Genomic DNA, 14,212 nt, shown 5'->3' with positions numbered 1-14,212 from the left:
AGAGGTTCCAATCTATGGGCCGCCACCACTATCTCGGCACAGGCGGCGGGGTGTGCCACCGGAACTACGGGCCTTTGGGCTGCGGGAGCACCCCGCTCGTCTCAACCTCCGAATCTCGAGGTCTTGCTCTTCGATCCGGGCTTGCATCTGCGCAAACCGTAACTCCCACCCTGGGCTCCCCGATCGGCCGGGGAGCACAGGCAGCCTATGGCGGGTTCTCATCACCCCGACCACGAGCCCTGCCTCGGGGACCTCTACCTCGGCCCCTAACAGGTGGGGGAAACTGAGCTCCCTGTCCTTGGTTCGACCCTACGGAGTTGCCCTGACTCCTGGTAGTCCGCCTGGCGTCCATCTGATTAGAACCGCCTGCGAAACCAAGAGTTGGCATATTAGGTCGTATTCAAGGAGAGCTTATTAATGCCGCTTAATTTGGAAATTAAAAACGAAACATGCGCCTATTCTACTATCAGGCTACTAACATGCTTCCTAACAGGCTTTTCTTTTTCATAACTGAATAAAATAAACTACTAAAGCAATAAAGGCTTACTGAACCGTGAAACGAGCTAACTGCTGATGATGATTGTACATGTCGTGACGATCTTCAAAATTCAACCTGGCGGCTCTGATACCAAATTGTAACACCCTAACTAACATAGGCGTATTACGTGATTTTCAAACATACTGTGCAGCTCGTTGCTAATCAACGAGGTTTATGGAAAAACGTGATTAATTAAAATTTTGCTTTTTAATTAAACTTATAAAACAATATTACAAAAGACTCGGGATCCCGATTATAAAATTATTTATAAAAGATTTAACTGTTTAACTGATACATAAAATAAAGGTCGTCTAACGACCAGTTACAAAAATTAGCCTCGCTGTCCCGATGATCGTACGCTCCAGGCCTAACCGCCCCGACATGTACAATCTTCACAAGCTCGCTCACGGCCCATCAGCTTTAGCCTTGCCTTTACCTACACATAAACGTAAACTGTGAGTCGACAGACTCAGTAAGAAAAGCATAATAATACTCATACATAAGCCTAACTGTCGTGTCCAACACGATACTGAGTCCCGCTACTGCCGTGTCCAACACGGTACTGAGCCACTACTGCCATGTCCAACATGGTACTGAGTTTTGAACGTTCACAGGGACGGTACTATTGACAAGTATCCTCCTGATCGGTCGAACCGGTCATACTCATTCTTGGTCATACTCACGTACCTACGGGATAGGTCAATAGTACGGAACCACCAACCAAATGTCGGCTGATCGGTCGAGCCGGTCATACTCCATTCTTGGTCATACTCCAGCCTGTACCGACGTGACAGGGTTGGATGGTTCGAAGCCAACATACATAACTAATGTAATCTAACAGGCTTCCTACATGCACGCTAAACATGTAATCTACATATGCATACTGTTATACTAATCTTACCTGGATTCCGAATTCAGGTGTGCCGGTCAACCTGACTGGAACTTTAGCCGACGGACATGTGCTCCTAAACCATAAAAATCACAACACTATAAGTGACACGCTAAATCACTTCCCGGGGACTTAAACTAGGAACTAAAAGTTTCCCTATCGATAAAAAGCATGGCAATACCCCTTAAAACATAAAAACGAGGAAAAACACGGAATCTGAAAATTCCCCAACCGTGACAGGGTTGCCCAACCGGAATTCCGGTTCTGGGAATTACTGAACCCTCATCCGGAATTCCGGTTGCACAACCGGAATTCCGGTTCCTCGCAGGAACTTTTCAAAAATTCCTAACTCACTCAAATCAAACCCAATTCAAACCAAACTTTCCAGACCTGCTCTAAATACCCCAAAGAACATTTTCAAAGCATAAAAACAACCCAGAAACCTCAGATACAAAATTTGCCATTAAAGCTCAAGCTTTGAGTTCTAAACTCAAACTTGAGCAAATCCCACAAACATGCATTCAAACCTGGTTAATTCTACTTAAATATGCATGATTAAGCTTCTGAAAACAAACCAAAACAACAACAACAACACAGAAACAGATTACACAACATTTCATCAAAATCACATATTTTACATAGAAAACTCAAAGCTTTAAACAAGGTAGCAAGCATGCAATAAAACCTAGATAATCCATTCATTTTAAACCTAATTTAGTTTCTGTAAACAACAATTAAACACAGTAACAAACAGCCATACAAACTAACATGCAACCTACCATTTTCACCTCAAAAACTTCAAGAACATAAAGAAAGGTTGAAGAAAAACTTACTAGCAACTAGGGATCACAAAATCTACACAAGATGAGCTTGAATTACCAAGGAAAATTCCTTTTTCCTTGCTGCACAACCCAGCCGAAAAGGAGAGGAAAAGAGAGAAAGAGAGCTTTCCAATTTCTATTTTCTAAACTTAGTATTTTTTTTGTAAAATGAAGAAAATGAATTAAAGCCACATATCATATTACATTTCAGCCAACAATTAAATAAAATAACATTTATTTTCAATTTAATCAAGTCACTAAAAGACAAAAGTCATTGGGGCAAAAAGACCATTTTGCCCCTCCACACTAAAATCACATAAATCATACAAAAGGGGTATTTTTAGGAAATTCTAAATTCCCGGCCATTCCCGACATTCCCAATGTCTAAAACCCGTCCCAAACTACTAACGTACTAAATTGTGATTTCTACTGAGCCAAACCCCGAGTTCCAAAATACCGGGCACCGGAAATGCAAAATATGAAAACTACTGAATAACATAACCATGCATTTCTGAATTCCATAAATAACAGTATAATAAATTATTTAAATAGCTATAAATAATTTTCGTAATTAATCATAAACAACTGCTAATTTCCAAATTAACTAAGCGGGCTTTACATAGATACTCACTTAGATCATGCTGGCTTCCACTTTCATCACTTTCAATAGTCTCAATTTCTCTTTGACTAGCAGGTGCTGGTGTAGATTGAGGCTCCACCTCAATTTGTACATTCTCATCTGGTGTAGTTTCATTGTTCTTAGAATTGTTTACAGCTTTGAGAGCCATTTCATCTTCCTTGAACACTACATCCCTACTAATCATACACTTCTTATACCCAGGTTCTAGGCACCATAGCCTATAACCTTTAACTCCTTCAGGGTAACCCACAAATATGCATCTCAATGCTCTTGGTTGGAGTTTGTCTTGCTTAACATGCATAAAAGCAGTACAACCATAAACTCTTAAATGTTCTAGGTTAGGAGCTTTACCTGTCCACATCTCTTGAGGAGTTTTAAAGTTGTTGGGCACTGAGGGTGATCTGTTGATTAAGTAGCATGCTGTTTTGATGGATTCTCCCCAAAATGACCTGTCCATTCCAGCACTCAGCAGCATGCATCTTACTCTCTCAAGGAGGGTTCTGTTCATTCTCTCAGCAACTCCATTTTGCTGAGGTGTTTTGATCACTGTTCTATGCCTTTGAATTCCCAACCTGCTACACAATTCATTAAACTCATTAGAACAGAACTCAAGGCCATTATCAGTCCTTAATACCTTGATTTTGTTCCCTGTTTGATTTTCCAGCAGCCTTTTCCAAGTGTCAAATGTAGGCAGTGCTTCATCCTTGCTTTTCAGTAAATGAATCCACACTTTTCTACTGAAATCATCAACCATGCTTATGAAATAGTGAGCTCCTCCTTTAGTTTGAATTCTAGAGGGTCCCCAAAGGTCTGAGTGCACATAACCAAGCTTTTCAGCAGTGTTGTGTTCAGCCTTAGGAAACTTCAGCCTGCAAGATTTCCCTAACACACATTCATCACAAAACTCAAGTCCCTTGTCAATTTCTTCTTGAATAGACCTTGCTTATTCAACTCCTCAAGTCCTCTTTGACTAACATGTCCTAATCTGAGATGCCAAAGCTTGACATGACTCAGTTTTTCTGAATTTACAGCAGGTGCAGCACTCCCTGTTGTAGTGTTGATGTCCAGAAAGTATAGACCATTCTTAAGTGTTCCCTTGAACACAGTTTCTGACCCTTGGTCAATTTTCATTACTCCATTCTCAATCTTGACAATAAAACCTAGTCTATCAAACATTCCAATAGAAAGAAGGTTTCTTTTAAGATCTGGTACATACCTCACATGCTGCAAACTTTTCATGATTCCATCATGATTCTTTAACTGAATTGTGCCAATACCTTGTATTTCACAAGCCTTGTTGTTCCCTAAGAGAACTGTACCCCTGTGATTCTCCAATGTTGAATCAAACAGTTCTTTATTTGGTGTCATGTGAAATGAGCACCCTGAATCTAAGATCCATTCACCATCTGATCTCGAGCTAGATACAACAAGTGCATCTGATGACACATAGCCATCTGCAACATCAGCAACACCATGTTTCTTGAACTTGTGCTGATTCTCTCTCTTTAACTTAGCCTTCAAAGCCAAGCAATCATCTCTAAAGTGCCCTTCTTTCTTGCAGTAGTAACATTTCTTCCCTGCTGCAGCATTGGAATTGGAATTCTCTGAGTTGTTCTTTGAACTGAACCTAGACTGGTTTCCTCTGAAACCACTTATGCCATGCCTTCCTTTGAACTCTCTTCTTGGGACTTTACCAGTAACAATGAGCAAGCCATCACCATTGTTATTCCCTTTCTCATCACCTTTCTTCTGAATTTCCTTAGAGTTCAGGGCTGCCTTTACCTCAGTCATTGTCAATGTCTCTTTGCCATACAAGATTGTATCAACAAAGTGTTCATACATCTTGGGGAGTGAGCTTAACAGGATTATTGCTTGATCTTCATCCTCAATTTTCACTCCAAGGTTGTTTAGATCCAAAATGATCTTGTTGTAGTCATCAAGGTGCTTCCTTAATTCTTTAGTTTCATCCATTCTCGGGGTGTACAGTTTCTTCTTGAGGTAGAGTTTGTTTGCCAAGGGTTTCTTCATATAGATTGAAGACAACATGTTCCAGAGGCCTAGGGCCTTTTCTTCATCAGCAACTTCTTTCAGAACCTCATCTCCAAGACTGAGCAAGATAGCACTGTGTGCTTTTGTTTCAATTTCCAGCTTCTTTCTCTTGTCATCGATCAGGTCAAATGCATCAGGATCCAATGCCTCATAGATCCCTTGATGCACCAGAAAGGCTCTCATCTTAATTCTCCACAAGCTGAAATCATTGGAGCCAGTGAATTTGTCCACCTCAAACCTTGCAGAAGTCATTTCAGATTAGATTCTTGAAGCTTGAATCTGATTCTTGATGACTTGAATTTGGTTCTTGAAAGTTTGAAGATGAATCTTGATCACTTGATTGCTGTTCTTGATCTTCAAAGACAGCCTTGCTCTGATACCATTTGTGGTGAAAAACACCCTCAATACTTGGCCAAATCAGTGCCAATTAATAACAAGAACAACAACAACATAACAAGCAAACAAGATTAATACAAATCAGAACAACTAAAACCAGAAATGAATGAAAATTAATTAAGACTTAACATTGAATCAATTGAACTTTATTCAAAAATGTCTAGCACCTTTACAATCCGATTCATGTACTCAATTTGAGTCTAAGTGTAAGACACATTACATATCAAACCTCACATGGTAGAAGTCATCTCATAGGATGAGCAATTCTACTTTTACAACCCTCCTAAACACTCACAAGATTGGTACAGAAAATTAGAGAGAAAGAGAGAGAGAATTCTAGGTGAGAGGCTCGGATTGGACTCACTCCTTCTGTAGCCTTGGTGCCTTTCTTTTTATAGGCATTGGTCTTGAATTGAGTAGGTAGGTATGCTTAGGTGTCAAGTTTATATAACTAACTTAACTAACCAATGACAAGGATAAAATAATATGGTGATGTGGCAATAGCTTAGTTGAGACAAATCATACAACAGGTACGAGTTTAGGAAGTACAGGCACAGGCACGACTAAACATTATAAATTAGAGCACGATACTACACACAAAAAATATAACACACAACACTATATTAATATAATGGGTAAATACTATTTTAGACTCTATATTTTCAAAAGTTATCAATTGGATCCTCTGTTTTGTTAAATGATAAAATGGACCCTCTGTTTTGTTGGTAAAAATAAAATCCTGAGTTCAATTTTCAACAATTTTTTTTAATATAATAAACTTTAAAACAATTTCTAAGAGAAGCAGATACAGAAAATGTAACTAGGTTTGTCATAACATCTCTAGATCGGAATATTATTAAGTTTTATTTTGACAAAAAATCAATTCATGGTCCTATTTGTACAATTTTGAAAAATACATGGTCCATTTTGACATTTAACAAAATAGATGATCCAATTAATAACTTTTACAGAACACAAGGTGCAAAATAGTATTTACCCTAATATAATTGGTGTTGTATATATTTTTGGTGCCTTATAATACTAGGTTTCTCATTTCTGTGTAGTGACTAACATATAATAATGTCCACTCATTATAGAATTTTGATATTTTGTTTAATAACTACACATAAGGATTAATTAATGTAATAACTAAGAAAATCTAAATTGAAGAAAAGAGTAATATAAAAATTTAACAAGTAGATTGGGTAATGTAAAATTCTTATTGGCATATTTGATAAATTTGCCAAAATTAATTTATGATTATATTTTTGAAATATATTATGTATGATATTTTTGAAAATTGGCTGTTACTTATTTTGGGGTGAAATGTTTATAAAAGGAGAATATTTTATTCATGAAAGTAAATAAATTAATTTTTCTATACAAAGTATATAATATGGAGAAATTTTATTTCAATTAATTCTTTTTATTATTGATTTGTACATAGTCAAATACATAAGACTTGATTTAGTACAAGAAAAAAAGACTAATATACCATACTATAGTTTAAAAGAAAATAAAATAACAAAGAATTTCATTATATGGCCTCACAAATTAAAAATCATATGATTAACTTTGAGCATCATCCTCAAAAGGCTCATTAGTAATTTCAACATTTACTTCTGGTGCTTCTCTGTCTTCTGATTTTGAATCCCTATGAGCATACCAAATTGCCATCAAAATGAAGAAAACAAGATTGACTACACATAAAATAGCCAAAAGCCAATAGTACTTATCTAAACGACTCTTATTCAAAGTGTATTGGAACCAACTAGGCTTAATTCCTTTAGAACTAGCCTTACCAACAACATAAACTGATAAAACACTTGCTAAAATTCCAACCCCAGATATTCCAGAAGCAAATATAGTCACATATGGAGCCATGGTTTGAGGTAATTGATTGGCTAACATTCTAGTTATGTTATTCTCTAAAATTCCATCTAACCCTCCAAGGAGAAGATATTGTGGTAACAACCAAAACATGGTCATGGGAACTGTTTCTTCTGGCTTGTCAACTAAGCCATGACTTACAACAACTCCTAATCTTTGTTCCTCCACCTTAGCTGCTGTGATGGAGCATAATATAGCAAATATCATCGACACGGCGATCCCAATTGGAGCAACAAAGCCGCGGTTTAATTTTGAAATACGAGACAAAGATCTTGCGAATTGTGAGTAGGAGGATGCGTAATAAGATTTCGATTGATCGTAAAACCAAAGGAAGATTGGAATTGGAACAGTTAACTTTCCAACTTTTTGATTCATGTGGTTTGCTTGTTCAATGAAGTAAGTGTTTCCAAGGGAAGATACTAATCCTAGCACTAGGAAAGATAAGCATATGGGAATCATACATATCATGCTCTTGGTTTCTTCCACCTCTGAAACCCTACAAAGTCTCCACTTATTCTTCTCTTGTTGTTCCAAACTTTCACTTTGAACTATAATCGCAGCCTTGTCTAGACACCTATATATGAGTAAAACAATCATTGTTATACTTTCATATAGATATAAAGAATGATGATAAGTGCACACTCGATCCCTAATACATGTATAAAACAATATAACACAATTATCTGAAATAAATATGATTAGTGTTAGACTTTTATTCAGGCTTAATTAATAGTTAATAGGCTTAATATCTGTATGTAAAGTCTAGGTGAATCAGAAGTGTGAGCTTTTCTAGTTAATTGAAACCTTTGATAAGCAAGATCAGTCCAATTAAGGTTCTGTAGGTAAGTCCCTTCCCTACTCTATAAATACATATTATTTCATCACAATTGTATATTTTTGATAATTAGATATAAAATAAAAACGACTTCTATAATTTAAAGACATATGGAGGAAGATTTAATTGATAATCAAATTGAGATTACATGCTATGGGTCAATTAAATACACATATCTAATGTGTTCTATATTATATACAAATTCATCTTAAATTTATTATTAATTTATCTAACAATTAGTACTAAAAAGAAATTGTCATATTTTAATAAGTACCTTAGGCGAGGAGTATGAGGATGAGAAGGAAGCTCGATTTGATGTTTCTCATATAGTTGATTGGTGTCTGTTGGGAGTTTATGGAATAATTTAGAGGCAAAGGCGATGAAGACTCTAAAGACAGTAGTAAGAGGACTTCCTTGTGGTTTGGCATACTTGTAAGAACATGAGCTAGTCAAGAAAATAGTGGTTGCAATCACAGTACATATAGCTGGGATTCCAAACCTCAGAGACCATGGTTTTATGAAAGTAATTGCTAGAATAATGGCTATGTAGACAATAACCATACCAAACATTCCAAAGCAGAAAGACCAAATCTGACTGGCTTGAACTTCTTCTTCTTCTTCTTGTGTTTGTCTTTTTATAGTGGCATGTTCAATCATGAGTGAATTTAGTGATGTTGAGTGACCAGCCATTCCCATGACAATTAGAGCTAATGCTGTGTAAAAAAGGACTTTTTGTGCTTCACCAATGCACTCAGGCTTGTATGCACTACAAGTTCCTGTTGCATCTGCCAACACTGGTGGAGTTGACATTGTAATAAACCCTAATCCCTACACACATTAATTTTATAAAAGTTATATTTATTAATATAGAAATGTTATTAGAAACGTAAGAATTTCTAACATTTTATGATATATAATATAAAATATCACGTCATATAAGACAAATTTATCTTGTCACTAAGATTTTTTTTTTTTGAAAACAAGTCATGTATTATAGCACAAACAATTTACAACGTAAAAGCGCCTAATTAATTAAAAGGTCTTTCAATCAAATATTTATACAAAAATTGTTAATTCATTGAATATATCCTCATTTTTTATTTTGCCTTTGTCAAAAGCACTTAATCTATTTACTTGTCACTAAGATATTTTTTCATCGTGATATATATATATATATATATATTATATTCAAGTGTAAAATTTTGGTTAAATATACTCAAGAAAAAACCTCAATATATATAGAGTTTGTCATTTTTAGGGAGATTAGAAGTTAAGACTTCCTCTAATAATGTATAAAATGACATATATATATATATGTATGAGCATTGTTATTGGATACTAGTAGTGCTAGCACTTCTAGATATGTCGTTTTGCGATTGATTAACAACACTTTCTAAAAGCTATTATATTAAACTATACGAGACTTGATATTTATTTAGACTAATAATAATATTAATACATAAGAGGACACCGTTGGTATCTATATATGTAATATTTAAAATGATTAAAAGATAGAGAGTACTGACCGCACAATATGCAAAACTGGATATAAGAACCATCCAAAAACTACCCATGAAAGTATCAACAATGAATTTCAGAATCAAAGGTATAATGTGAACTAAACCCCAAAAGACATTGACAATAGCAGCTGCATGAGTGAAGCTTATTTTCCACACATCTGTTAGGTATGCCATCATCAACCACATAGCATAGAATGACAGTAAGTCTGCCCATATCAAAACTACACCAAAAAAGAAAAATCAAATATTGTCATGATTAGTTATACATTACAACTTATTCAGTTATTGATCAAGAGTTGATCTTATAATAATTACATATAATATATATACCTGTCATTTTCATTATGGATGTTAAACTACCCGCCATTTTTTCTTCTGAGAAACCCCGATTGAGAAAGAGAGATGATTTAGAAGTAATAAGTTGATTAATGAAAACTTTATGGTCTTTATATATATTAGCTATTGATGATAATAATTAATTTGCAATAAGCTGTTGCAAAGTCATGAAGTCTAGTTTGACATAGTAATATTATTCTCACGTCAATGTTTATACATATATATGTCAAGTAGACAAATATAATATCAGTGACTGAGCTGGAGAGACATCGTAATAATTATAGAGTTGGTGTGAGTTGTATCAAATAATATAGAGAGGTACGTAGAGTCATATTTAATTTATTACGTATATATAGTCCCCTACGTTCATGGGTCAATATAAATTATTCGACTCGGGTTTTTAACCTTAATAATCTATCTATGAGGCCACGTCATAACCAGCGTATATATATAAATATATTGACTTTTACAAAATAATGGTCAGAATACTTATGGTTTATAGGTTCTTCCAATCATTATTTTCTATATATAAAATAAAGGGATATGATTTTGTCCCGTAATAACTAAAGTAGAGAGCTAACTAATCTTAATCGATTAATTGTACTAACGGTCAACTAACAACAATTCTACCTTGATCATTAGGACAGTAAGAAACAATAGTAGACAGTTAAGAAAAAACAGAATAAAATTATAATAGGAACAACTTAGAACATAGAACAATTCTCATTCCAAAATTCTAAGTAGGTTCAAACAATGTTTGAACTTTGTTGTAGCAAACAACCTTGATTAGCATGTCTGAGGGGTTTTCAGGAGTAGAGACCTTGTCCAACTTGACTTTTCCATCTGCAATTACATCTCTCATGAAGTGTAGATGCACATCAATGTGCTTGGTATGCTCATGAAATATTTGATTCTTGCTTAAGTGCAGTGTACTCTGACTGTCACTAAACACTTGCATTTGTGTCTATTTTACGCCAAAGTCAGTTGCCATTCCTTTTAGCCACAAAGCTTCTTTTACTGCTTCAGTATAGGCTATGTGTTCTGCCTCTGTTGTTGATAGAGCCACTATAATTTGTAAGTTGTCTTTCCAACTAATTGTACAATTTTTTAGGCAAAAAATATAGCCAATTTGTGACCTTATGGTGTCTAAATCACCAGCATAATCTGAGTCGACATATTTTGTGATTTTTGGTGTTTTAGATTCTGAATGATACTTTAGACCCAAAGTAGATGTTCCCTTTAGATACCTCATCATCTATTTGACAGCCTTCCAATGCTCAATTCCTAGATTTGATTCGCATAAACTTACTGACCATACTCATTGCATAACATGTCTGACTGAGTATAAATCATGACATACATAATACTACCTACCAAACTTGTGTATGGAACCTTCTCCATGTACTTGGATTAATCTTCTGTTGAGGGTGCTTGCATGTTGGACAGTTTGAAATGTTGAGCTAATACTGTGGTAATAGGTTTGGCATCTTGAAAACCAAATCTGTTGAGCAGCTTTGAGATGTACCATGCTCGAGATAGAACCAATTCTTTTGACTTCTGTCTCTGCATATCTCAATTCCAAGAATTTTCTTGGTTGGTCCAAGATTTTTCATTTTAAATTCTGTACAAAGCATCTGTTTCACCTTCTTGATATCTTCCATATACTTTCTTGCAATCAACATATCATCAACATAGAGTAATAAGTAAACTGTTGACTTTACCTTAGAACTCTTGATGTAGACACAACTATCATATGCACACCTTTTGAAACCTGATTTGATCATATACTCATCAAATTTTCTGTACCATTGCCTTGGTGATTGCTTGAGTCCATATAGTAGCTTCTTGAGCAAGCACAAATGATTCTCTTTTCCCTCAACCTCAAATCCCTCTAGTTGCTTCATTAGAATCTCCTCATCTGATTCCCCATGTAAGAAAGCAGTCTTAACATCTATTTATTCAAGTTCAAGGTCCTAGATTGCTACTATTGCCAAGATCATTCTTATTGATCTATCCTTCACAAATGGTGCAAAAATCTCATGAAAGTTCACCCCTTCTTTTTGTGTAATGCCCTTGGCAACCAATCTAGCTTTGTACCTTGCTCTCTCAACTCTTGGGATCTCCTCTTTGTATCTATAGACCCATTTACAACCTATTATTTTTCTATCAGAAGGCCTTATGATCTGTGAAGGCTCGATTTTGACCGAGTAAACAAAAAGACAAAAGAAAAAAAAAGATTTCATAAATATGGTGGGACCCTTATTTTAGTTAATAAACCCCTTTCCCCCTATTTTCCCACCGGACAATCTCTCTCTCCCTTTCCCACTTCTCTTTCTCTTTCTCTTCAAAGCTTCAAAGAAGCCATAACCACCACCACCACCACTTTTTGGTGACCACTCTTCGCCCATCATCCGACCCCATGTGCCAAACCATTCAAATCCCCAGGCACCGATGACCTCAACCCCCAAGTGGCGGTACCCCTTTTAACGCCGTTAGCCCAGGATCACTAGCCAAAGTTTGGAGGTTCAAACTTTGAATAGATTTTTTGGCAACCTCTAGTGTCTGTTTGATGAGTTGTCTTCACCACTAGAGTCAGCTTCTTGAGGAGAACAATCTGCACTAAGCCATTTCACCCAGACCGCTACTTTTTTCAGCGACGATTTTGTAGCTCTGCCCTCTTCTGGCAACTTTTCAGCGATATCATGCACAATTTTAATAAATAGTTGGCATGGGTGTGATCTACTTGTCGAGGTTGTCATTTTGATATATATACTACCTCTATTTTCAGTGATGTTTCTAGTACACCAATTTCTATTGCCACCGATAGTTAATGTGCACCGCTTAGGTAAGGTTTTGAAACTTTAAACTTTAAATATAGTCATGTTATATGTCGTTGGACTCGGTTTTGAATATAGAATAAAATGATGATAATTATTTTGCCATTTAATGGTATAGGTAAGAGCAATATCTAAGATTTGACTAAATAATTAGAGCTCGAGACTTGAGAGCTTAAGATTATCTTTTTGGACAAAGTTTAATGACTTGGGAGAGGTAGGGAATCAAATGGACTATTAGACTTGATTTTATATGTGTTGAATAACATTAGACATATTGTTGGTTTTTATGGTCCATATAAGAGTTATAAAAGTAGAAGCAGAATTTTGATAAAATAATTTTGCGACCCTTCTTGATTAGGCTACAATCTTGGATTGGCTAGAGCCTGGCTGACCATACCCTGGGAGTGGGTATGTTCAAGGCTGGCCAGCCCTAAGCCGGGCAACTAGCTTTGGCCAGTTAGCCTTGGGTTGGGAAAATAGCCATGGCTGGCCAACCCTACTTTGGGCAGCTATTCTTGACAAACCAGCCCTATGCTGGGTAGGATCTGGTCGCCCGTTCTTTCTTAACTGGCTGGTTCAGCCTGTGCATTGCCAGGGGGTAGATCACGCCAATTGCTGGGTGTTTCCACACGTTCCCAGACCTAGCCGTTTAAAGACTGGCCTTTGGGTTACTTGCTCCTAGATGTTCTGGGATGGGAGTTCACTTGGCTGGCTGTAGGTGCACCACTAAGGGGCTGGCCGACCAAAGGTTTGCCAATTGGGGGTGTAGTTGTGCTAGAGAAACCTGGCCAGCCCCCTAAGCCGTCAATTGCTAGAGTCTGGCTGTTCTCTCCATTAGATCTTTATGGCAAGACTTGTCCTCCTTCGTGGGGAAGGTCTGTCCTAGTTAGACTGTCTGTTTGTTGACCCTCCCCATTTGTCGACTAGTCTCCCTTGGAGAAAATCTCAGATGAGATCCTGACCTCTTCCGACAGTTCTTTCATTGAATCTCCTTATCAGGTCGCTAGCTTTTCTGTTACGGTGGTCTAGTTCCGCTTGGTGAGATTGGAGGATCTACTCTTGCTCATCCATCCATCTCAAAAATTTGCATCTCTGTTGGGTGAATACATTGATGCCAACAACACGTTGTCCTTCAGTTTGGCACACCTGACAGACGACCTCTCTAAGTTTGGGTAACTCGAGATCTTCTCCCAAGTGTACATGGGGCTTGCCAATGGCTGCTCGCCAATTCTTGGCCTCGTCACTCCAACATAATATCGGGGACCAGATTTAGTCGTGGTGCTCGGGAGTTGCTCCACGTTGGCCATTCCTTCAGTACAAGGCACCAGTGGAGCGTCTGTTGGGATTTTATGCCCTAAATAAAACCCATTTCAATGTAATCTGATTTATTATCAATGAAAGATTAGAAGTCATTTATGTTTGCATGTAGTTTTCATGTTTATGGTTTAATATATACAAAAT

At 36.7% G+C, this 14,212-nt stretch overlaps 1 protein-coding gene across 1 annotated transcript; it reads right to left on the bottom strand.

The window, feature by feature from the left end:
* Nucleotides 1-6,726: 6,726 nt before the first annotated feature.
* LOC115696321 (protein NRT1/ PTR FAMILY 5.5) lies at nucleotides 6,727-10,006 on the bottom strand. Its single transcript, XM_030623225.2, has 4 exons — nucleotides 9,909-10,006; nucleotides 9,585-9,799; nucleotides 8,333-8,886; nucleotides 6,727-7,797 (listed from the first exon to the last, which is right to left on the bottom strand). Exons 1-4 carry the CDS (start codon nucleotides 9,943-9,945, stop codon nucleotides 6,903-6,905), a joined length of 1,701 nt encoding a protein of 566 aa, XP_030479085.1. The 5' UTR covers nucleotides 9,946-10,006; the 3' UTR covers nucleotides 6,727-6,902.
* Between the last annotated feature and the right edge of the window lie 4,206 nt (nucleotides 10,007-14,212).

This window comes from Cannabis sativa, chromosome 7, assembly GCF_029168945.1.
Source record: "Cannabis sativa cultivar Pink pepper isolate KNU-18-1 chromosome 7, ASM2916894v1, whole genome shotgun sequence".
Taxonomy (NCBI): Eukaryota; Viridiplantae; Streptophyta; class Magnoliopsida; order Rosales; family Cannabaceae; genus Cannabis; species Cannabis sativa.
This window is presented reverse-complemented; position numbering and strand designations above follow the sequence as displayed.